The sequence below is a fragment of the Myotis daubentonii genome, chromosome 4, assembly GCF_963259705.1.
Source record: "Myotis daubentonii chromosome 4, mMyoDau2.1, whole genome shotgun sequence".
NCBI lineage: Eukaryota > Metazoa > Chordata > Mammalia > Chiroptera > Vespertilionidae > Myotis > Myotis daubentonii.
Genome location: NC_081843.1, coordinates 82390017 through 82416074, shown reverse-complemented (window position 1 = coordinate 82416074; position 26058 = coordinate 82390017). Strand labels below are relative to the sequence as shown.

At 36.4% G+C, this 26058-nt stretch overlaps 1 protein-coding gene across 4 annotated transcripts; it reads left to right on the top strand.

Annotated features, from left to right (window-relative positions):
* Nucleotides 1-95: 95 nt before the first annotated feature.
* On the top strand, nt 96-24119 carry PPWD1 (peptidylprolyl isomerase domain and WD repeat containing 1). Of its 4 annotated transcripts, none has more exons than XM_059694507.1 (11): nt 96-319; nt 4268-4370; nt 6430-6530; nt 6761-6881; nt 8926-9373; nt 14320-14510; nt 15354-15543; nt 19595-19776; nt 21685-21766; nt 22699-22881; nt 23763-23893. In XM_059694507.1, the coding sequence occupies exons 1-11, from the start codon at nt 124-126 to the stop codon at nt 23769-23771; spliced, it is 1806 nt and encodes a 601-aa protein (XP_059550490.1). In that variant the 5' UTR covers nt 96-123; the 3' UTR covers nt 23772-23893. The 4 variants fall into 4 exon arrangements, with proteins under 4 accessions (XP_059550490.1, XP_059550492.1, XP_059550489.1 ...); XM_059694506.1 differs by having other exon boundaries at nt 97-319; nt 23820-24119; XM_059694508.1 differs by lacking the exon at nt 96-319 and adding an exon at nt 2407-3222 and having other exon boundaries at nt 23820-24119.
* The last annotated feature ends 1939 nt before the right edge of the window (nt 24120-26058 follow it).

Here is a 26058-nt window from a genome sequence, read left to right as displayed (position 1 = left end):
TTGCTGATTGGACCCGTCACAGCCAATCCCGAGCCTCTCTCGGCGGCTGACGAGCCGGCTGCGCTGCCTGGGGATTGGTTGTTGAGCTGGAAGCGTCGCGCCTTTTCTGACGATTCGGGCGACATGGCGGCGGAAGCAGATAGCGATTCCCAGCTAAGACGGAGAAGGCGCCGGGACCCGGAGGAGCCGGAGCAAACGGAGCGCAAAGAGAGGGAGCCGGCAGTGGCGGTAGCCATGGCCCAAGGGAACGAAGAGGATGATGAAGAGCGCTGGGTTGGGCCTTTACCGGTAGAGGCAACATTGGCCAAGAAGAGGAAAGGTAGTGGCAGGGATTGGCACGGGGCGGGGGGGCATGCTGCGCGCCCCGAGTGGGGGCGTGAAAGCCAGGCCCGGAGACGCTGGTGTGTTTGTGAGGTTTTGTGCCCTCGGAACCGAGGGTCGTCTTCTCGCTTCTGGCCACTCTGGGCCTGTGCGTGCCCCCGAAGTAATCATTCGGACGCCGGACAGCGTCTTTTCGATCATGTCAAATACTGTCAATCACCGAGTTGTTATGTAGTTGCTAATGCTTATTTATGCCAGGGCTGTCTATGTTCTCAGCACCGCTCGTGTAGTCCCCAGCGGCCCTAGGAGGCTGGGATCTGTAACTCCGGTTAGGAGCTGCGGGAGGGAGTTCTGGGTCTCTTAGAGGCGTTCAGCTCCGGACCGGTGTCAGGTATGGGGGCGCGAGACGGGGGTATTTAGAATCATCAAGTGGACGTAGGCAAAGATCGGTTCAACCCTGACTCTTCAACTAATGAGTTTTGTGATCCAGGGGCTAAAAGTTTCCCGGATCACATATTTTCATCTAAAACACGCGGTCTGTGATTTTCAAACCTTACTCCTTACATACCAGGACATGAAGCATTTTGCTATTAAGGTGGAACAGTGAGAAAATGGTATCAAACAAAAGAAGTGAATAAAGGAATAGATTGTATTTTCTTTTCCTTCAAGTTCTATGAAATGTTTCCTTAACGGGCAAGGCCATAAAATGTGATCTTTTAAGAATTCAAATCTTACTTGATCACCTCCCTTACTTACCTCTTTCATTATTTCTCATTATTGTCAAAATAAAGTCCAAACTCCCTATGATGGCTTACAAGGCCTTTCACGATAGCTCCCTCTCTCCTTATCTGGCCAGCGTATTTCCATAATAACCCCTTGTCGTTTCTCCTGTGCACGTGGGCCATACTCTTTTCTCCACTGGATGGCTGTTGGGGTATCTTGGTGTCTGTCTCTACCTGGAATATTCACCCTCACCCCTTTGACTTAGCTAACTTTTTGTTGTTGTTGTTCAACCCTTTGCACTCAGCTCAGATATCACCTCCTCACCAGTCTGGGCTGGGTTTCTACAGCACATTGCTAATAACTCTGAGATCATGTTTACCACAGGTAGTCTTCAAAGTTTATGTATCCGAATTTTGAAAAAGCTTTTTTTTTTTTTAATCCTCACCCTAGAATATTTCCCATTGATTTTTAGAAAGAGTGGAAGAGATAGGGAAAGGGAAAGGCAGAGAGAAATACCGATGTGAGAGAAACACATCCGTTGGTTGCCTCCTGCATGTGCTCTGGCCAAGGGCACAAATCACCGAGGTGTGTACTTTGTGCCCTTGACCAGAATCCTTTCCGATGCTTTATCCACTGAACCAACCGACTAGGGCAAAAAAGCTATTTTTTTTTAACCTTGTACATTGACACCCTTAAAGTGTTATTACCTTTTTTTTTTAATTGCTACAGCTTCCAGATAAATGTTTCTGTAATAACTTTTCCTCATTGTACGTTTTACATTTTGAAATTGTATATTTATTCATGTGATTGTCTGATTAATGTTTCTCTCCACTGCTAAGACTAAAGTTTAAACATATAAGAGCAAGTCTTGCTGCATAGCTTTGCATATAGCAGGTACTCAATAAGTATTTACTGAATGAATAAATATTACAGTATTTATGCTCTTACTTATTTTATTGAATTAGAATATTCTTGTATATCCTTTTTTATAGAAAATAAGTGTGGGGGGGATCCAAAAATATCAAAGTGCTGATATTATTATTAGGAGACAATGATCTTAGAAACTTAAAACAATTGAGACAGATACAGAAATTATTAGGTGTGAAAATCTTCACCCTTAATTAGATGCTTATTGTATTTAAGTCACTCCTTAGTGTATTCAGTTTGAAAAAAATTGAAATTTCAAAGATGTATGAAATGTTTTAAAAAATCATTGAAGCCCTGGCTGGTGTGTGCAGTGGTTAGAGCATGCGCCCCGAGCGCCAAAGGGAGGCAACCAAGATGTTTCTCTGTCTCTTCTTCCCTCCCATTCCACTGCCTTCTACTCTCTAAAAATCAATGGAAAAAAATATCCTTGGGTAAGGATTAACAGCAACAACAACAATATCATTGAAGATTTTGTCTGAAAGTACAGGAGTTGAATAATATATTTAACCTTCTAGAAATGGAACCATTTCCTTTAACACATTGTTTGGATATTGGACTTTTGAATACATTTTCAGAAAGACATTATAAATGACTAGAGGCCTGGTGCACGAAATTTGTGCAAGAGTAGGCCTTCCTTCCCCCGTCTGCTGGCACCAGCTTCCCTCTGGCACCTGGGACCCAGGCTTCCCTTGCAGCCACGGCTTTGTCCAGAAGTTCATCCGCTCTAATTAGCATATTATGCTTTTATTATTATAGATTGTATGGCACTACCTTTAATTAAACTAATGGATTCTCAAGGACAGAACTATGTGTTACTCTTCCTTATTCCATGTGCCTTGGAATTTATTTTCAATAAATATCTGTTCAATAAGTGAACTAACTGGCAGCAAAAGGCATGTGTATCAGATAGGATCAAATTTAACTCCATATTACAGAAAACAACACAATAACATTGAAAAGATATACTTCTCTCATATGTAAAAGAAGTCCCAAAGTAGATAGTCTAGGATGGGTATGGAGGCTCCAAAGGAGCCTAGGCTTTTTCCAGTGTTCTGCCCCAGCATCACTAGGGAATGGCCCTCACCTTTGTCCTGAGTGGTTATTAGAATTACGGTGCTCATGTCCCAGTTCCAAGCTGTAGGACTGAGGAAGAGAAGAAGGGTACACCTTTTGAAGAAGAATTCTTGACTGTGACACAACATTTCCACTTTTATCTCATTGCTACAAGGTTACACCTAACTGCAGGAGAAGGTGAGAAAGGTTATCTTATAGCTGGATGTCAGTATGCTCATATAAAAATGGGGATTTTGTTACTAAAAATGATGGGAAAAGTAATCTGTTGGACACAGCTTTGAGTCTGATATACAGTAGTTATAAAAAAAAACTGAAATAGCTCATTTTACTTGGCAACTTTGTGGACATTTTTGGGTAAATAAAATAGTCATTGGATTATTTTGTTAGGTACACATATATTTTTTACCTGTGAAATTGTTTATGGCTCATATAATGAAATGAATATTTTCTCACATCATCACTCTTAAAAATGTTTTGCCTCTGGAAAGTGCTTTGGAAGCAGTCAACTGGATACTCTCTAGGGCAGTGTTCTCAACCTTCCTAATGCCGCGACCCTTTAATACAGTTCCTCATGTTGTGGTGACCCCCAATTTCATTGTTACTAATTGAACATAATTAAAGCATAGTGATTAATCACAAAAACAATATGTAATGATATATGTGTTTTCCGATGGTCGTAGGCGACCCCTGTGAAAGGGTCGTTCGACCCCAAAGAGGTCGCGACCCACAGGTTGAGATCCGCTGCTCTAGGGTTTTCTCAACTCTAAAAAAACCAGTATATTGCTTCAAAGAGTATTAGTGCCTTAAAGATAAACCGAGACATATTATAGATGGCTACTGGCCTCTTATTATTTAAATTAGCAGTAATAATTGGATCTATGTGGTTAGAAAAATGGTTGTGGTATTTTCATGAAGCTTTTTAAGGTTTTTGGTTTTGTTTTTGAATGAAACCTTCATATTAAACCAGTCATTCAGTGCCTAAGTTTTGGGGACAGTTAAGTATGTATGTATTACCTAAGAACTTGTGACTGGCTAAATATTAGTGCTGTTCAATATTATGCAATAATAAAAGTTACAACTGACATGAGACACTGGATTTTTGTTTTTATTACATGTGGAATAGACAGAAATTCAAGAAAATCTAGATGAAAAGACAACATGGAATTTAGAAATTACAAAATAGTATTGAGTTCCAGTTGTTAAAAATAATTTTTTTTCTCAGTTCTAGAGTTTGAAAGAGTCTATCTTGATAATCTCCCCAGTGCATCTATGTACGAGCGCAGTTACATGCATAGAGATGTTATCACCCATGTAGTGTGCACCAAGTAAGTGTATCATATCTTCTTACATTTTCTGAAAAGATTTTTTTTAAATGCTTCAATTTTGACATGAACTAATAGAAGAAACTTTAGGATATTATGGATTTCTGTTTAATTTTATAGGTTCAGTGGAAGTTTAAGTTAAAGGCTGACATGTTCTTTCCTATATCACACAAGGAATGCATCCTCTAAGACATAACTCCTCAGTTTGTGTGCATGTCTTTTGGAAATAAATGCCAAAAGAAGATGAGGTTTCCAGAAGAAGAGTATATTAGTTAAACAGATGGAGTAATTGGTAGCTGGCCCCGTCAGTACTAATGGGGAAAATGATGAGAACTAAGACAACCTGGAAATGTCACAGGACCTTCAAAATAAATGAGTGGGATTTGAAGAATAATCATCATAATAGTAATATTCTACTGTATGTTAAGTGCATATTATACCCAATACTGTTCTAAAGCTTTTTCATAAATTATCTCGTTCATCTTAAGAACAGTCTAATGAGGTAGTAATATCATCTACATTTTATAGGTGAGGAAAATGGCAGATGAGGCTGGAGCAAAAAATGCAAGGATTAAGTCTTAGAGAGTTTTCTATTCCTTGTATGGATTTTGAGCCTGTAATCAGGAGAGTAACATCAGGTTTGTTTGTTTTTAAGACCACGCTGGCTGTGGTGAGATTAATGGACTTAAATAGGGCTGGAATGGATATAGTAAGAGCAGTTAAGAGACCAGTATAGAAATCTAGATGAGATATAATGGTGACGTGGATGATATTGGCTGTGATTATGGAAAGAAGTAGATTAATTACTTTGCTCTTTGGATCAGTCTATTCTTAATCTCTTGGAAGCCATTTAAGATATACATGTAATTAAAATATTATTATTTTAATTGTGGTAATATAAAATATTCTTATTTTTCCTTTATAGAATAATTCTGACAGACATTAGCACTTTTCCCAATCCAAAATTATCACTGTATAAAGCAGTATATTGGACTGGAATTGCTATCACCCTCTTCTCAAGTTTTTCTGTTGTTACTGTTAATCCTTACCCGAGGATATTTTTCCCATTAAGTTTTTAGAGTGGAAGAAAGAAAGGGGTGAGGAGAGAGAAACATGGATGTGAGAGACACATTGATTGGTTGCCTCCCACATGTGCCCCAACCAGGCCAGGGATCGCACCTGAAATACAGGTACATGCCCTTGATTGGAAATCAAACCCGTGACACCTCGGTGCTCGGGCTGACGTTCTATTCACTGAGCGACACTGTCAAGGCTCCTCAAGATTTTTGTTTTGGTGGGTTTTTTTAGCCCAAAACAGCAGGGTATAATAGAAAGATTATAGAATTTGAAGTTAGGCAGATCTGACATTGAATGCCACTCTTCAGTTGTGGACCTAGGAAAAATACATTTAATATTTCAAAACTATTTTCTAATTCATAAAATGATAATAAAAAATACCTACACTAATAGAGTTCCTGTAAAGAGTAAATAAGGTAATGTGTGTAAAGTACCTGGCACATACTGGGTTCAGTAAATGGTTTTTATTTTTATACACCTGCAGACAAGATTATTCTGTACAAAATATTTTTTCCCCCTAACTATATTTTTGGTAATTTAAACAACCAAAATACCTTGCATAGAATACAAACAAACTTATGTTGAATTTTGCTGTATATGAAAGTAATATTTGGAGATTTAATTTATGAACTTCTGAAAAATAGAACCTTTTCCCTGCGAAAAGATAGCCTGTAGGGTAATTTTAACATTAAAATACTCTTAAGGTCTAGTGATTCTTAGTGAGATTTCTTTATTTTTTTAATGTCAAGTCCCAACTCAATTCTGAGCCTAGGTCTTAAGATGCAAATTAGTTATGATATCCAGAAAAGAACTTCAAAATTTGCAATATTCTATCTATCCTAATATAGTGGCCAGCATAAAGGAAGATTTTTTTGAAAACCTATTCTGAAGGAGTCAGAGATTTGCAGTGAATGATTGGCTTGGGGATATTGAATGATTCATAGATTTGTTTTAGATGTTAACTTTTATAATTTCATATGTGCAGGACAGACTTTATTATCACTGCCAGTCATGATGGACATGTTAAGTTCTGGAAAAAGGTGGAAGAAGGAATTGAATTTGTTAAACATTTTCGCAGTCACCTGGGTAAGAATTTCACCTTTTCTTTTTTGGCTTTCTTAAACTGTTCTAACGTGTGTGTGTGTGTGTGTGTGTGTGTGTGTGTGTGTGTGTGTGTTTTAAGTTCCAAATATACTTATTATTAAATATAAAGATGTTAGCTCTGTAAAGTTTCTTTTAAACTGATTTTTTTTCCTTTGAATTGTGTGCATTTATGTCACTGGTATTTAATGTTTTAATTTTATTTATTTAAACAGGAGTTATTGAAAGTATTGCAGTTAGCTCTGAGGGAGCATTGTTTTGTTCTGTGGGTGATGATAAAGCAATGAAGGTGTTTGATGTAGTGAACTTTGACATGATCAATATGCTGAAGCTTGGGTGAGTCTTTCTTAAATTACATATTTTTTTACTTAGTGAACTAATTTTTTAAAAAATATATTTTTATTGATTTCAGAAAGGAAGGGAGAGGGAGAGAAAGATAGAAATATCAATGACGAGAGAGAATCATTGATTGGCTGCCTCCTGCGCAACCCCAATAGAGCCCCCAACCTGGGCATGTGCCTGACCAGGAATTGAACCAGGTCCTCTGGGTTCATAGGTTGACGCTCAACCACTGAGCCACACCAGCAGGGCATGAAATAATTTTTAAACTAAACTTCACCCATAGGTATTTCTAAACAGAATATGTTACCATTCCATTAAAAAATGTACCTTTGGATTTCGCTTGGGAAATGGTTCCTTGTTATGATGCTATTTGGAGGCTTCTGCTGTGGTTTTTGTCATAATCACTGCAGAAATTTCCAAACAGCATCATAGCAAGAATTCATTATATCTGTTTAACACTGCTTAATAACAAGGGTCCATCATGTCTAATTTATTGGCACTTAGAGTTAAACTTGTGGTATTGTTCTTAGAAAGCTAATGCACATTTTTAGAATAGAAGTTAATTGTTGATGATTTTAAACTTTGAAGTATATTGATACCCAAACTTTGTAGTTAAACTGTACAGTAATGAGACTAATACTTTGCTTCAAGCATGTCTTTTTAAAGATAACACACACCTGCATTTATATACACCTAAGTGAATGTTACCTTGAAAGTTGTCAGAAACAGTTTTGAGACATGTTTTTGTCTGCTCAGACTGCCACAACAAAAGACCAAAGATTGGGTGGCATAAACAGAAATTTATTTTCTCACAATTCTGGAGGCTGGAAAGTCCAAGGTCAAGGTTGCAGCAGGGTTTGGTTTCTGGTGTGAATTCTCTTCTGTGTTTCACGTTGTATTTTCATTGGGAACGGGATGAAAGGAGGAATGATATCTCCCTCTTCTTTTTAGAAGGCCACAGGCCTATGGGGGTAGGGCCCCACCCATAAGGCCTCATTTAAACTTAATTACCTCCTAAAGACCCTGTGGCCACATACAATTACATTGGGGGTTAGAGCTTCATCATATGAATTGGGATGGAGAAAAACAGTAGTTCAATACAGAGCAGGACTCCTTTTGGAATTTCCTATTAAACCAGTGTACAAGCCATAAAGGAAATCAGTCTCATTTATGGTCAGAACTTATTTTTTTACTACAAATAGAAACACCTATTGATCATCTGTCTTACTCCCCAGCTTTGTTTCCCCATGTTAGCTATTTTTAAAAATCAAATCTATTCATAAATGTTGAACATTTGCCACCTTTGCAAATACTGACAGAATATTTTTTTAGGCTTTGATAGAAATTCTAAGAGAAGAGTCCCAAAAATGTTTTGAGCATCAGCACCATCATTAGAATAACTGTAACTTCTCAGACTGATTACTTTGAAGGAGACAACACTCATTTGAGTGTAAAAGTTTGGTGTGTTGATTAACTCTGTCTCATTTTTTTATACTCTGCTCATCAGGGAGCATGTTCAAAGCTTATAGTTATAATATCAAGTTACCAATTATGAGAGTGTGATAAAAGCATGATTTTATTTTGAACATAGTCATAACTAAAATATTTTGAGTTTTAATATTTCAAGGATTGATTTATAACATACTGTTCATGCTAATGTACTTAAGAGTGAGTTATATATAGACTGAGATCAGAGATTCAAAAAGCATTGCCCCAAACTATCTTAAGCCCTAGGTCTAGTTAGGTTTCCTTTTCTACTCGAGAGAAGTGAATGGTCTGCCATAGCAATTCTCTTCTAGTAGATTGTAGATCTTCAGAAGTTATTATCTATGCACTGATGAGGTCAGAATGAGAAAAATCAGTAACTGTCCTTAGTTGTTCCTGCCCATTCTGTAATTCTCTGCCTTTTTTGAGCAAGGAATCCAAAACTAGCCAAATCACTGGTCACTGGCCAGGACATATTTTGGTGGTAGGAGTAGGAAGGGATGCTTATTTCTTGTATTGACCTCCTTATTCTCTCAATTCTTTATTATTTCAGCTATTTTCCTGGACAGTGTGAATGGATCTATTGCCCAGGGGATGCCATATCATCAGTTGCTGCTTCTGAGAAGAGTACAGGAAAAATTTTTATTTATGATGGTCGAGGAGATAACCAGCCACTTCATGTTTTTGACAAACTCCATACGTCACCTCTTACTCAAATACGGCTAAACCCAGTTTACAAAGCAGTAGTGTCTTCCGACAAATCTGGAATGATTGAATACTGGACTGGGCCACCCCATGAATATAAATTCCCAAAAAATGTGAACTGGGAATATAAAACTGACACCGATTTATATGAATTTGCCAAGTGCAAGGCTTATCCAACCAGCATATGTTTTTCACCTGATGGGAAGAAAATAGCTACAATTGGTTCTGATAGAAAAGTTAGGATTTTCAGGTTTTTAACTGGAAAACTCATGAGAGTCTTTGATGAATCACTAAGTGTAAGTGCAATTTAAATTTAATATATATATTTTTTCTTTCTTTTTTTCAGAAAATGTCTTTGTTTTGTGCCATTTAAAAGATTTTTTCAGGATATTAAATTGATAACTAGTTATTTTCTCTTGGCACATTATAATATTCAATTGCCTGCTGTCTTGTATTGTTGCTCTTCAAAACTCTCTTCCCTAGGTTTATTTCTTCTGAGCCAATGATCCTAATAGTATGTATCTGTTTTTTTCTGTTTTGTTTTGTTTGCAAGCTCATTCTTTTAAGATCTTCAGAATTCATTCTAAGCCACCCTCTCTTCCCACTCTGTTCACTCTTGTCTATGACTATTCCCAAATTTATTTCTCCAGGTTTCTATTATGAACAGACCTGGTACTGTCTTTTCTTTTATTTTCCTTTTTTTTTCTATCTTCATGAATGGCATCAATATCCATTAATTGCACAAGCCAGACACCTGAGTCATCCTTAACTCTCTTCCTTACCCCTCTATTTAATTTGTATCATGAGTCCTGACAATTTTACTTTCTAAATATACTTTAAATCCATCCATTTCCTTTCAGCACACCTGTCACTACCATAATTCATGATCTGGCTTATAACATGATCTGCTAGTATCTAATCTGTTATCCATACTACATGTAGAGTAATTTTTTAAAAGGACATGTTTGATCATGTCTTCCTTTGAACCTTTCAGTTACTTCCTATTGTTCTTAGGATCAAGACCAAAATAATGGCCCTAACTGGTTTGGCTCAGTGGATAGAGCGTTGGCCTGTGGACTGAAAGGTCCCAGGTTCGATTCCGGTAAAGGGCATGTACCTTGGTTGTGGGCACATCCTCAGTAGGAGGTATGCAGGAGGCAGCTAATGGATGTTTCTCTCTCATCGATGTTTCTAACTCTCTATTCCTCTCCCTTCCTCTCTGTAAAATATCAATAAAATATATTTAAAAAAAGGAAAAAAAAGAAAAAGACCAAAATAATGGCCTGCCATGTTGTAGTGTCTGCCTACTATTACAGCCTAGTGCAGGGGTGGGCAACCTTTTTGTGAGTGCGTGCCAAAACCAGCAAAATCTCTGACTCAAAATTCTTCTGCGTGCCACCCCTAATTTTTTGAGAACATGTTACGCCTACTTGATATCTCTTAAGGTGTACGTATGTGAAGAACCTTGAAGAAATAATAAAATTCAATCGAGCGACAAAAACACAGTATATGATGATGAAAAATAATTTATTTTTTAATGTATACATGTACACTGATAGTCCAACAGAAAACTTTATGACTCCGTTTGATATTATCGGTGGGACTTTTGCTGCTGCATCACTGATGACAGAATTTTTACATTAGGTTTATATTTCGTGACCTTCAGAGATATGCACGAACTACTACTTTCATCCGTCAGGCTACTCCTATTACGAGACTTAACAAAATTCATCACTGAGAACAAAGATTGACAATTGTAAATGGAAGATTATAAGAGAGGGTTTCGCGTGCCTGCAAAAGTTACTGGCGTCCCATGTTTGGCACGCATGCCAGGGGTTGCCCACCCCTGGCCTAGTGTAACTCACCTTTCTCCCTGCCTTTTACTCTAGCCAGTTAGGCCTTGCTTCAGTTTCTTGAACATTCTGTTCCTTCTACCTGGAGTTACCCCTCCCTCCATCTCTCCCATTACCTGTTGAACTTGTTCTTCAAATCTCAGCAAAAGGGTCTCTTCCTCTGGTAGTTTTTCACTATTCATCCAGTCTAGGACAACTTTTTTTTATGTGACTTTATATTACTATTGTCTTAGAAAGCATTTTTGTATGGTCTGATTATTTGATTCATGTATATCAACATCCAATAGACTAAACTTTATACAATCTATGGTCCTGTATCTGTTTTGGCTCATGATTGTATCTCCAGCATTAAGAATAGTACCTGACACAGAATTACTGCTAACAAGAATTTGTTAGAGTGTATCATTATAGAATAAGAGTATATCCATGCAGAGTTAACTAGTTTTTCTGGAAATTGGGTCTCATCAGCTGTTTTCATCATGTGGTTCTTTAACAGCTAGTGGTAAGTCTGTGTTGAACCTTTGTAGCAGTAATGTTTACTGTATGACAGTGTTGATTCCAGTCTCAGTAGTAACCAATTTACATTATATTCCCTGCATTAAGCTCTTCAAAAATTCTATCACTCTTATTAGTGGCACTGTTGTTTGGTGGCAAGTGTTAAATATAATTTGCAAAACTCTACCAACTTGCAGCTCTTCTAAGCTTCCTTAGGAGAAGAAATATTCAAATCCTAGTTTCTGGATATAAATCTCTTTAACATACATACTCTGAGCTGTTCAGTCCCCTTTATTTCTTTATTATTGTCTTCAACATTTGTTGAAGTGATAGAACTAAAGTATCAAGAGCTCAGTATTAAAACCTATGTCAGGAGTTGATTCAGAATGAGAGAGTTTGAAAAAAAAAGAAAAAGGCAAATGCCATTTAAATTCATTCCAAAGCTATTAACAAGTAAGTCACTGGGTTTTCACAGTTCCATGTCACAGGGGGAAGTTTCTAACCAGTAAAGAGTCCTAGTTTAAAAGACAAGAAATTTGATTGGATGGTGTGAAGTATCTTTTGGCATTTATTAGCCAGAATCAGTGCATATGGCCACACAGTTGTGTATCACAGAGGCCCTGCTAGTAAGGCTGGAATTCTGTAGCAGGATTCTACTTATCAGGTTAGATTAACGTAAAATAAATATATGGCTCAGTGGTTGAGTGTCAGCCTATGAACTAGGAGGTCAAGGTTCGATTCCTGGTCAGAGTACATGCCCAAATTGCTGGCTTGATCCCCTGTAAGGGGCATGCAGGAGGCAGCCAATTATTCTCTGTCGTCATTGATGTTTCTATCTCTCCATCTCCTTTCCTCTCTGAAATCACTGGCAGATGGCCATCTACAAACTTTGTCTTGAAACTGAATCCTCTCTCTAACATCTAAGCTGTTTCTGACATAGGAATCAATAACATATATTAGTCTCACAGATTGGAGAAAAGGAACTCTAATGACTAGGCTTTTTAGCTGGTCTATAAGACCATTCCCTAACACACCTCCTTTTGATTTTTGGAGCATATTGTTCATTCCATATATAAAAAACTGGAGATTTCTAGTTAACACAGACATGAAAAAAGAAGTAGGTGGAACATAAGTCTGGCTTATTTTCATCTGCAATGGAGAACTACTTTTGAATTATGTTCTTTGATGCCCTAAATGTCTGGAAAACTAAATGTAAAGATCATATATTCTGGGAGGCCTATAGTGTCATAATAGTAATTGGATGTGACCCTTGTTTTTATTTATTAATTATCTTTAAAAAAAGGAGCCCTAACTAGTTTGGCTCAGTGGATAGAGCATCTGCCGGTGGACTGAAGGGTCCTGGATTCAATTCCCATCGGGGGCACGTGCCTGGGTTGTGGGCTTGATCCCCAGCAGGGGGCGTGTAGGAGGTGGCCAGTCTATATTTCTCTCTCATCATTGATGTTTCTATCTCTCTCCCTTTCCCTTCCTCTCTGAAATCAATAAAATAAAATAAAATAATTTTTTTAAAAAGTAAAACATTTCCAAACTAAAGTATACCCATAAAAATAAGCATCTCTCCTACATCATATTTACTAATGATGATCTAACTGTAAGTATTACTCCATGTCAAAACAACTTGAAATATTTTCTGAAATATCATGAAATTGTTACACATTAGTGAAATAATAAGAGTTTATTCGTTCAACAGGAATTGAGTGCTGCCCTAGCTGGGTGGTTCAGTTGGTTACAGCATGCACCCTGCATATGATCCCAGTTAGGTTGCACATCCTGGTTGAGGAGTGTCTCATCAATGTTTCTCTCTCTCTCTCTTTCTCCTCCTCCTCCTCCCTTCTCCTCCTCCCTTCCTACCCCTTCTCCCCCCCAGTTCCCTTCTCTCACTCTCATTCTCCTTCCTTCTCCCTCCCTCTTCTTCTCCATCTGTCTCTAAAATCAATAGACATATCCTAGGGTGAGGATTAAGACAAAAAAATTGAGTGCTTAGTATGTCTCCTCCTCCTCCTCCTCCTCCTCCTCCTCTCCCTCTTCCACCTTCTCCTCCTCCCCCTCTATTGAGTGCTTACGGTGGTTCTCAACCTTCTGGCCTTTAAATACAGTTCCTCATGTTGTGGCCCAACCATAAAATTATTTTCGTTGCTACTTCATAACTGTAATGTTGCTACTGTTATGAATCGTAATGTAAATATCTGATATGCAGGATGGTCTTAGGCGACCCCTGTGAAAGGGTCGTTCGACCCCTGAAGGGGTCGCGATCCACAGGTTGAGAACCGCTGGCTTAGTATGTCAGGCCCTGTGATCCTTATATAAGGACTTCATAGTCTACAGCTACATCATCTAATATAGTAGCCACTAGCCATATGTGGCTCTTGAGTACTTGGTATGTGGCTAGTTCAAATTGAGATAAACTGAAAGTAAAAAATACAATTTCAAAGATTTAATATAAGAAAAAAATGTAATTTTATCTTAATTTTATTGAATTGCTTAATGTTTAAATGTTAATATTTTGGATATGTTGGGTTAAATAAAACATTAATTTTAACTTTCATTTTTGTTTAATGTAGCTACTTGAAAATTTTAAATTACTTATATGGTTTGCATTATATGTCTAATAGAAACTGCTAGTCTGTAGCTTATAAATCGCAGCAGAAATATCCTATAAAGTAGTAATTACATTGACTGGTTTTTTTTTTATTTAATTAGAAGAACCAGTTAGTGTAAATTATTTTTTATGATTGAAAGTGTTTAGAATCCTCCATACGAGATAACACAAATACACAAACTGTCAGTTGCTCTTAATGTATACTCTGCTTCTATTTGAATTCACATTCCCTTTATTATGTAGCTTTTTTGTTAATAAATGGGTTGTTTCCTAGATGTTTACTGAACTACAGCAAATGAGGCAACAGCTACCAGACATGGAATTTGGCCGACGAATGGCTGTAGAACGTGAGTTGGAGAAGGTGGATGCAGTGAGATTAATTAATATAGTTTTTGATGAAACTGGACATTTTGTGCTATATGGAACAATGCTGGGCATTAAAGTTATAAATGTAGAAACAAACCGGTAAGCTTTAATATGCTGTATTTTTTTAAATGCATTTATTGGGGACCATTTCCTCCTTCAGGGAAACAATGGGAGTTTTGTTTGTTCCAAGACAAGTGGAATGGTCCCAAATGTCTAAACTTAACCAAATGTTTTGACTGGATTTTTCTGTGGTCTTTCTGTTGTTTATACTCTTATGTAAAAAGTTTCCACTCATGTTTGTGAAAGAAATGGAAAGAAGATATGCATAGTTTCAAGTTGTTGTTGTTGTGTTTTTTTTAACAAGTTATAGTCTGTCTTTTGATTATTGATTTAAATTAGCCTGGTTCATGTTAAATGTTGCCAAATATTTTAACCACAGAATTCGGCATTACATCCTGCTAGACATAAAATCAGAACTTAAAATGCATGAAACCACAATAAGCCTTTTGTGCAAACAGTCCATTTGGTTTTAGTTCAGAAAGCTACAATCAGATACTATCACTGAAGGTAAATAAAAAGAACTTAAAAGTATATTTTAAGGAGAAAAAAATCTTATGCTGTACATTCTCACATATAAACAAATTTATATTTAGTTCTTAGCAATACAAAAATCTTTGAAGGTTTGCACATAGACTAAAATAATGGGGATAGGTTAAAACTATATGATTGAACAATTGCAATTTTTTTTTACCTGAAAATTATAGCTCCCTACCAATTTTAAATAGCTTTTTTTGGTGGTGAGGTGGGTAAAGAAACACTTTTTAAAAATCTTTCACTATTTTGTACAAAGATCAAGGGTAGCTGATTCCCAGCTTTTATCTGTAAAGTTGTTATGATTGGAATTAACTCTGAAAATTTTATTGTATAAAACGTGTTTTCCAGGTGTGTGCGGATCTTAGGCAAGCAAGAAAATATTAGGGTGATGCAATTGGCTTTGTTCCAGGGAATAGCCAAAAAACATCGTGCTGCAACTACTATAGAAATGAAAGCATCTGAAAACCCCGTTCTTCAGAATATTCAAGCTGACCCAACAATAGTCTGTACGTCTTTCAAAAAGAATAGATTTTATATGGTATGTGGAAGTACTAAGAGATGGACCTTAATGTTTCTTCCAGTTTGGTTGGAGTTTTCTTTTCTTGGCTTGTGCTTTCAACTGAAGAGAATGTTGGCAATAATTGGCTTTCTAAACAACCAGAATACCATCTTATAACATTAATATTGTAGAATTTTTAAGTAGGACTTGATTGTAAGTATTTCTGTACAGTTTTCTATTCTGTTTTGAAAATTTTTCAACCTGGCTTTTATAACTATTTGTGTTGTCTAAGATAATAGGAAGTAAGTGGTTATGGTAATAATCGAAGCCAAAATAGTATTTACTATGGGGTTTTAAAAATTACTCTGTGTTTTTATTATTTTACAATTTTTTCTCTTGAACATAATTTATTTCCCCTGAACTTGCACATTTTCTTCTCTAAACACATTTTTAACCATTTGACTCCTTTGTAATGTTGCTAACTTTAGAACTGTGTATTCCTGAGAAATCTATTTTCCTAGTGAGTTAAAAGTACTTTACATGTTAATTAAAATTGGGCTCAAAATCAAACTACGAAGCTATCTAGAAGTAGCACTGTTGGAACTGTTCAACCAAACAGAAAAATCTAAAGTATAGAGACCTCCTGTCCTAGATTTCTGTCCTTCACACTGCAGTCAGAGACATTCTGAGACCCAAATGTGATTACAGCAGATCCTCAAATATTGTCATTTCCTTTTAACATTGGTTGGGGGTGGGGGGGTGGGGGGGGGATTGATTCTCGGCTGGAACCACTGTCAGTGTGGAGTTTGCACATTCTTCCCATGTCTGTGTGGGTTTTCTTTGGGTACTCGTTTCCTCTCACATCACAGAGATGTGCACATTAGTTAATTGCATGTCTGAATTGTCCCAGTCTGAGTGAGTGTAGGTGTGTGTGAGCGTGTCCTGCATGGAACAAGGTCCTGTCCAGGGTTGATTCCCGCCTTGAGCCCTGGACTGCAGGGATAGGCTCCAGCCATGCATCACCCTGAATTGGAATAAGCAGGTTGTAAAATAATTATCTAACTGGTTCTTATTAATCTTTCTTTAATATATGTATAGCTCACATTTATTTCAATGTTTCATCTCATTGTTTAATATTAGAAGTGTTTTGGATCTTTATTTAGAAGTTGGGGTGATGTTTTTGTGATCAGAAGTAATACCATGGGAACTTAACTCATTTATATCAATTAGTCTGTGGTAAAATTGATTTTGTTATACATTGTTTTGACTAAAGTCACATTTCCAAGAACCTATCGATGACATTGAGGACTTACTATATTTCTCTGCCTTACTCCCCAGCTGCCTGTATTAGCTGGCCTCCAACCTTAATATTCATTTTTAGGTCATTTGCTACTTTAACCACACGGAACTTGATCTCATTTGTGATAAGTTGGTTATTCTTTTTATTTTATTTTTCTTTATTGATTAAGGTATTACATATGTGTCCTTAGCCCCCATTGCCACCCCACCCCACCCCCGTTCATGCCTTCATCCCCCACCCCCTAGTGTCTGTGTCCATTGGTTATGCTTATATGCATGCATACAAGTCCTTTGGTTGATCCCTCCCCCTTCCCTCCTCCTTCCCCCTGCCTTCCACTGAGGTTTGATGGTCTGACCAATGATTATCTGTCTCTGGATCTGTTTTTGTTTATCATTGTATGTTCATTATATTCCACAAATGAGTGAGATCATGTGATATTTATCTTTCTCTGACTTATTTTGCTTAGCATAATGCTCTCCAGGTCCATCCATGCTGTTGCAAATGGTAGGAGTTCCTTTCTTTTTACAGCAGCGTAGTATTCCATTGTGTAGATGTATCACAGTTTTCTAATCCACTCATCTGCTGATGGGCACTTAGGCTGTTTCCAAATCTTAGCTATTGTAAATTGTGCTGCTATGAACATAGGGATTCATATATCCTTTCTGATTGGTGTTTCTGGTTTCTTGGGATATATTCCTAGAAGTGGGATTACTGGGTCAAATGGGAGTTTCATTTTTAGTTTTTTGAGGCAACTCCATACTGTTCTCCACAGTGGCTGCACCAGTCTGCATTCCCACCAGCAGTGCAGGAGGGTTCCTTTTTCTCCGCATCCTCGCCAGCACTTGTCGTTTGTTGATTTGTTGATGATAGCCATTCTGACAGGTGTGAGATGGTACCTCATTGTCGTTTTGATTTGCATTTCTCGGATGATTAGTGACTTTGAGCATGTTTTCTTATGTATCTTGGCCTTTTGTATGATTATTCTTTTTTACATCTAAGCATTTGCACATGCTATTCCTTTTGCCAGCTATACATACTAGTAAACCACCCAACTCCTACACATACTTCAGATCTCAGCTTGGAAGCCTTCTCTGACATCAAGTCTAGATTAGGTGTGCCTGGTTGTGTTGGTGTCACACTTTTGGAGTATTTTGCTGTTTTTTTTTTTTTTTTTTTTGGTTTCTGATACTGTCATCTCCTCTTCATGATAATATAAAATCTGTAAACATAGGCACTACATTTTTTTTTTCACTATTAAATCCACAAAGTTTGGTAAAGTGTTTGGCCCATTACAGTATATTCATTTATTCATCTGACATATTATAAGCATCTGTGATGCTATTAAGGTTACCAGCATTTGGTACATGTAAGAAATAGCATTTCCCTACCCTGACCAAGCTTTTAACCTAGAATGGGTACATTCTTTTAAGGTGAGAATTTTCTTATAACTTCCAAAGTCATTGCTAAAATTATATGTTAAAGGAAAATAATTTTTCTTGTTTTTACCTGTAATTTAACTTTTTGAAGGTACAAATTAATCACAAAATATAGTTCTTGATATGCACTAAAAACATAATTTTCCAAACACTTTATTTAAAAACTAATAAGTTTTCTTTTTCTTTCCCAAAAATTTACTTTTATGTTGATTAAACCACAGATTTTCTCATAAACTTGGAATAGAAAAACAAAATAAGTCCCTCACAGTGTGTCTTTATACAGGTAACATTTCATGAATTATCTTTGAGGTTTATTAGATGTACATATTCTTAAGCAAAATTAAAATGGTCTATGTACATTTCTATTACTTTTTAAATCCAATATCATGAAATAAAAGTAAAATTTTATAAAATTTGAACTTTAGTAGTTTCATATGTGAGCTAAATCAAGATAACTTTAAAGATTCATAAATAGTACAACAGACTTGCCATTCTCCTTTGAAAACTGGAGAATAATATGTGAAGGCAATCGCATCGTAATTTGGTTGTTTATTTGGAATCTATCCAAGTGGACCAAGGAATGCTATTAGGCAAGACAGGGCCTGGGCACAAGCTTTACCTTCCTGCAATTCAGTTGGCATCAGGTAGCGCTTTCTTCTTACTGAGAGTCAAAAGAAACAGGCCTTGAGAAATCCAGAATTTTAACAACTGAAAGGTTTTTCTCAATTCTCTTTATACCCTGAGAATCCTGAGATTTCTGTAACTTCACTCAAAATTTACATTCTTTCTCCCAGGCTTCAGGGTTTAGGTATATCAGATGGGGCTCTGCAAAAAAAAGAAGTCATGATTCACTACTGATTTTGTCTGTGAATCCTCATCCTACCTTGCCCAAGTCTTGTTCATAGTAATAACAAGTGTTAATATATACACAGTGCTCTCTGTATGGTAAGCACTATTCTCTAAGCAGTTTGCATCCCCCTTCATTTAATCTCGTAACAGGTACCATTTGGGGTAGTTCTTATTATTCCCATTTATGAATGAGGAAATGTAAGAAGTGAATTTACTTACCCAAAGTCACATAACTCGTAAATGACAGAGCTGGAATTCAAACCCAGAGTTTCTAGTGAAAAGTAGGCAACAGGTGGCAGGTTAGGAGGACATGATATAAGTATAAAAATAATTTAACTGCCTTACACACCCTTTGATAGGAAGTGATTCCTGAAATAAGGATTTATTCTGATGTGAATTCATACCTTCCTCAAATATTTCACTAGAAATTAAACTTGCTTGTTCATAAACTTTAACCAGATGAAAATTTTAATTCATTTACTCACTTTTTACTTTCCTCCTTTAGTTTACCAAACGAGAACCAGAAGATACAAAAAGTGCAGATTCTGACCGAGATGTTTTTAATGAGAAACCTTCTAAAGAGGAAGTCATGGCAGCTACTCAGGCTGAAGGACCCAAACGAGTTTCAGATAGTGCCATTATCCACACAAGCATGGGAGACATTCACATCAAACTTTTTCCTGTTGAGTATGTATTGTTTTTGTTGGGTTAACCACCATTTTAAATGTGTATATTTGAAGAAACTGTGCAACTTAAAATTTTTGTTATTTTGACTTAAGGAATTTTGCAGAATTGAAATGTTTGATAGAACATCAACCCTGAAATTTCTGATTAATTGTTACTCTAGACATTTTTATACATATATACACATACTTAACAGGTTTAAAATACGAGGACAAACATCTTGGCTATGAAAGTGATGAATGAAACTAAAAAGTTATGCAAATGTATATTTCTATTACCATTAACTGCACATCCCAACTATAAGATTTGTGGCTCGCTTATTATAACTGGTTTTCCTCTCAAAGCAATCTCTTAAGGGGAGAATACTTATTTTTCCTTCCTGACATTTGCTAGGCATATACTTCCTCTTTCTTAGACTCAGTAGCTGTATTTTTGAAAATGAATTCCAATAAAACACATAAGGGCTTCCATTGAAAAAGGGAAAATAGTATTCTGAACATTTTTAAAAGTTTGCAAAATGAGCATGCAATACCAAATACAGTAGTGTCTCTGGCTAGTCTTGATGCAAAAGGTGACATCTTTACAACTGATTTATCTTCGAATCCTCATCTACCTAGTACCTTTATTTAAAAGTACTTATTTTGAATAAGAATGTTTTATCATGCCATACCTTGGTACTGAACAAAGAACTAGGTAGTTTTGCCCTAGCTGGTTTGGCTCAGCGGATAGAGCATTGGCCTGCGGACCAAAGGGTCCCGGGGTCAATTCTGGTCAAGGGCACGTTCCTTGGTTGCAGGCTCCTCCCCAGCCCGGGCCCTGGTCAGGGCTCATGCAGGAGGTAACCAGTCGATGTGTTTCTCTCACATCGATTTCTCTCCATCTTTCCCTCTCTCTTCCACTCTCCCTAAAAATCAATGGAAAATATCCTTGGGTGAGGATTAACAAAACCGAAAAAAGACGAACTAGGTATCTAGGCTCCTGGATCATCTCATTTCAAGTATTTAGAACCCATATACCCATTAAGCCTGTTGCTCCCTGATGTACTTCATGCAGGATTCTCTTGATCTTCCCCAACCCCAGCTCTAAGAGCTATTACAGGAAAATGATACCACATTAAATTACCCCGTGGGATTAGTTAATATTATTTAGAATGCTTCATACTCAGTGTGTCTGATTATCACTTAAAGTTGATTAAATTTAGGAGATAGCATTTTGGTGAATAAGTCCTTGGTCAGGAATGTGTCACTGTAACCATTAATACTGTTTTTATGAGAAAATTACCTTTCCTGGGAACTTAACCCATCATATATAGCAAATTGTATATATTTTAAGGTGCTATGGTTGTTGTTTTTACATTTTGGTGGTAGTTGTTAATCCTCATCTGAGGATATTTTTCCGTTTATTTTTAGAGAGAGTGGTAGGGAAGGGGAGAGACAGAGGGAAACATCGATGTGAGAGAGACACATAGATTGATTGCTTCCCACTTGCCCTGACTGGGGCAGGGAATCAAGCCTGCAACTGAGGTACGTGCCCTTGACTGGAATTGAACCCAGGACCCTTCAGTGTGCCGGCCAATGCTCTATCCACTGAGCCAAACGAGCTAAGGCTATGGTTGTATTTTTTTAAACTAAATAACCTTGAAGTCTAAATATTGTTAAACTCAACTATAATAAGCAAATTGATATAAAGATACTACATTAAACAATAATATGCTATTAAGCAATAATATACTACTGCTTATATGCCCTTTCAACTCTTGTGTGTCCTCAAGGTTAGAAGAGGTTATGAAAAAAAGACTGTCCTTCTGAAACATTTAGATGATATTGAAAACCATTAGGAAGCAGAACTGCAAGGAAATTGTCTTAAATACTCTGAATAAATTTCATATTTTTAATATATGTCTTACTGTAGGTGTCCTAAGACAGTGGAAAACTTCTGTGTTCATAGCAGAAATGGTTATTATAATGGACATACTTTTCACCGTATAATTAAGGTAGGTTATGCAAATTTTATCATTTAAGGCACAACAAGAAATTTAAACCTAAGGCATAGCATTCTCTCACACTTAGTTTATTAGAAAGGAAGAGGAAAAATAGACTATGGAAGCCAAAAGAATGGTCATGAATATCAAATCTATAAAAGGACTGGAATAGTAGCGTAATTACCATTTTAGAAACACTGCAACAATATTTTTTCAACAGCTGAAAACAAGGTCACATAATGAGTAAAGGGGTCATGCTGAGATAAAACCAATAGCCACTATTCCTAGTGGCTAAATAAGAAGATACGATTTTAAGTAATAGAAGAGCCTAGTTGCCCCTTAATCTGTGAGAACCACCATGCATAACTGAAGAACGGAATGAACTCTGCCCAGGAACTTGTTGGGCAGCATTCCATAAAACATATGTAGTTCTTGTTTACTGACAAGTCAGAAATGATAGGAGGAAAAGTCAAGCTTCAGGGTTCTGGAGGAATTAATGAAATGAAATCCAGAAAATCGAGTGGTTAGGGAAAGGTAGGTGAGAAGAATGAGGCAATTATATGATATTATACAGAAACTAAAATTTACACTATTAATTGTAGATTATTGGGGAAGATATAGATGTCTATAAATGAGAATACCTTTGCATTTTGTTTTAAATTTGGTAGCAGTTGAGTAGTAGAAATACATCATCCAAATTAAAGTATAACTTACTGAGTTTAATAAAATCACTTTATAAAGTGACTGTTAACAAAGTTACAATTTTACTAAATACAAAGCACTCTTTACAACCCTAACTCAAAAGCATACATATAGAAAAGAACAGTGTAATATGTTTGTTTTTAATAATTCTTAATTTTGAAAGTATTACATATGTTCCCCTTTTCCCCCCCATTAGTCCCCTCCAGCCCGTTTAATATATTTTTTGTGTACTTTCTGTTAAGGGCTTCATGATTCAGACTGGAGATCCAACAGGTACTGGTATGGGAGGAGAAAGCATATGGGGAGGAGAGTTTGAAGATGAATTTCATTCAACATTACGACATGACAGACCATATACACTCAGCATGGCTAATGCTGGCTCGAATACTAACGGATCTCAGTTTTTCATAACAGTAGTACCAACGGTGAGTAGAACAGCATTATCTGTAAGCCAAAGATTCATAAGTTATGATCTAAGAGTAAATTCAGTGGATGAGAGCTACATTAGTCTTTATCAAAATGTAAATAATTTAGATAAGAAAATATAAATTTACCCAACAAATCAGAAATACTTTGTAAAACAATACTTCTGTAATTTAGGACACTTAAGTTTTAGTCATCTTCGCCACTGTTATTGTTTTGTACAGTTCAAAACAAATTATTTCACCTCTGGACCTGTTTCCTCATCTTTAGAATGGAGGATTAAAGTACATGAATTCCTGATTTTAAGACATTTCCCCCACACATTTTTATATCTCTAAAATCAGAATGCAACCAATAGCATTGTAGATTTGACAGAATACAGTATAAGAATATCTAGCTTTATTGCTATGTAGTTCTACATGATTATTAAAATTATACACTTTATTTTTTGGAAATAAGCATGAAGCATTGAAAGAAAAATATAACTACTATCTGCCAGTCTCATGTAATATTCACAATACGTCTAGTATCACTATACCCAGTTTTAAGTAATAGATGAGGACAAATATGACTGCCTCGTCAAAGGTCAAGTAGCAGAGCGCCAGCATTTGAGTGCCCACGTCTTTAATGCCAAAGCACATGCTGCTTAAACTATTCCAAATTGCCTTTTAAACTATGCAAAGGAACTTGCCTTTAGCAAACACATTCCAGATCCCTTTGATCTGAAAGCTGCACATATTTAAACATTATACTATGCTTTTATATTTTTCTTATAAACATGGAAATTACTCTTAAAATACTCTAAGTGAAATTACTGTAAATCTTTTTAATTACATAAAAAAGTAAAGCATAAATTTAAATTCTCTTTAATTTGCTCGCCCAGAGGGTGTGAATTAAGAAACCTGGTTTACCAAGATTTTCCATTTGTCCTCCAACACAGCCTTGGCTTGATAATAAGCACACAGTATTTGGACGAGTGACTAAAGGAATGGAAGTTGTACAAAGGATCTCCAACGTCAAAGTCAATCCCAAAACAGATAAGCCCTATGAGGATGTCAGCATCATAAATATTACTGTCAAGTAAATCAGATGTATCGTTTAATGTGTAAATAAAAATACACATATAGTAAACGGATTATTTTACATTGGGAATCTCTTAAGACTTGCTGAACATACAAATCATGTTTCAAGGATTGCAGTATTGTATTTTTATATTTTTCATTAAAGGCCATTTTTTAAAGCTTTGCTTTTTTCTTGCAATATTTCTCATTAGGTGAAAAACTGAAATGGACTAAACTCAGGCAAAATAGCACTCCTTATATGTAATGTCTCATGAGACTCAAAATCATAGTAAATAATGAGTGGTATGCCTTTGTTCCTTAGCTTTTCAAACATGCCTGTTAATCTGCCCTCACACGTTTCTTCAGACTTATGAAGAAAGGATCTGAGCCCTAGCCAGTTTGGCTCAGTGGATAGAGCGTCAGCCTGTGGACCCAAGAGTCCTGGGTTTGATTCTGGTCAAGGGCACGTACCTTGGTTGTAGGCTCCTCCCCGGCCCGGGCCCTGGTCAGGGCTTGTGCAGGAGACAACCACTCGATGTTTCTGTCTTTCCCTCTCTCTTCAACTCTCTCTAAAAATCAATGGAATAATGTCCTCGGGTGAGGATTAAAAGAAAAAAAGGATCTGATAGTATATAATGTTTCTTTTACAAGGTTTGTGTTCCATGCCAAATAGCTCTGTCTTTTGATCATTAAGTCATAAGTAGTGGTAAGTAAAACTTCAATAAGTAGGAAGTCCCTTTGGTCATATTAAGTTCCTTAATAATTATCAAATATTCTTTCAAATATAAGAATAAATGAATATGAGTCCTTGGTTTTATAGACAGATTTACCAGTTCATTCTTTTTCTAATGCAGCTAAATAATTTTTGTCCTCATTTATACTATTTCTTTTCTTACCTTACTTATATACTATCAAAAAAATATACATTGAATAAAAATCTTAGTATATAACGAGAGATTAATAGAAATTGTAGTAAAACAATGAGTCCAAAGTCTTATAGTGATTTCCCTTATTGTTTACTTACCCTGATAACTTCTTAACTATTAAGAATTATTGCTCCTAATTTCTGGACAGACTCTTGAAGAACTTATAGAAAGAACCTGTGCAATAGATCTGTTTAGGGATTCGTATACTTTAAATCTTAGCTTACACTTTTCCTTCTGTTCATCAGCAGGATATTTCCTTTATTCATTTTATACCACAAACTTCTTTTTTTAAAAAAATGTTTTTATTGATTTGAGAGAGGACGAGAGGGATAGAGACACCAATGATGAGAATCATTGGCTGTCTGCCTCCTGCACACCTCCAATTAGGGATCAAGCCTGCAACCCAGGCACGACTGGGAATCAAGTAGGTGGCCTCTTAGTTCATGGGAGGATGCTCAACCACTGAGCAACACTGGCCGGCTGCACCACAAACTTTTATGTGATAGAAACACATGCAAGTTTTGCTACTTTAAAATTGTATCCTCTTCATAAGATGTAGAACTTGAAGTTGGACATAAAATGTCTTTTCACTGTGACATTTACCATTTCTTCCTCATTTTAGGTGTTGAGACTTCTCTCCCTAGCAGATATATTCATTCCTAAAAGCTCAAACCTAAATTTTTGATAATACTGCCACCAGGTGGTAGTGATGCCTCATTTCCCTCAAAATCTCATTGTTTTGTCTAAGTGAAAATAATATTTAATGAATTTTTCCATTGTGTTACAAACTTAACATAATCAGTAGACCTAAACAAATTGCCAGATGTTTTTTAAAAGCATGTTTTAAATTATTAGCAAGAAACCATCTGACATTTATTAGTCCTTTTCACTCATTCATTTAGGAGAAAAGTATAGCTAAGCTATCTTCTTCCCTATTCCTATTTTGCAAACTGAGAAGTATCTCAATGTTACATAAGACGTCTTTTAGCAATATTAGTTCATAGACTACAGCTAAGTTTTCCAAGCCATTTTCTAAAAATGGTTATTTAAAATGCTATGCTCTCTTACAATATTTAGGTCTTACAGAAACCTACACCTGAAACCTATATGATCTTGTTGACCAATGTCACTCCAATAAATTTAATTAAACACACACACAAAATAAAATGCTATGTTCTCAAATGAAATAAGG

Excerpts from the sequence above, each read along its gene's own strand:
- PPWD1 (XM_059694506.1), top strand. The coding sequence starts at position 124 with ATGGCGGCGGAAGCAGATAGCGATTCCCAGCTAAGACGGAGAAGGCGC. Across the intron at positions 6,531-6,760 it reads ACATTTTCGCAGTCACCTGG|GAGTTATTGAAAGTATTGCA; the intron begins GTAAGAATTTCA and ends TTATTTAAACAG. Across the intron at positions 15,544-19,594 it reads AAAAGAATAGATTTTATATG|TTTACCAAACGAGAACCAGA; the intron begins GTATGTGGAAGT and ends TTCCTCCTTTAG.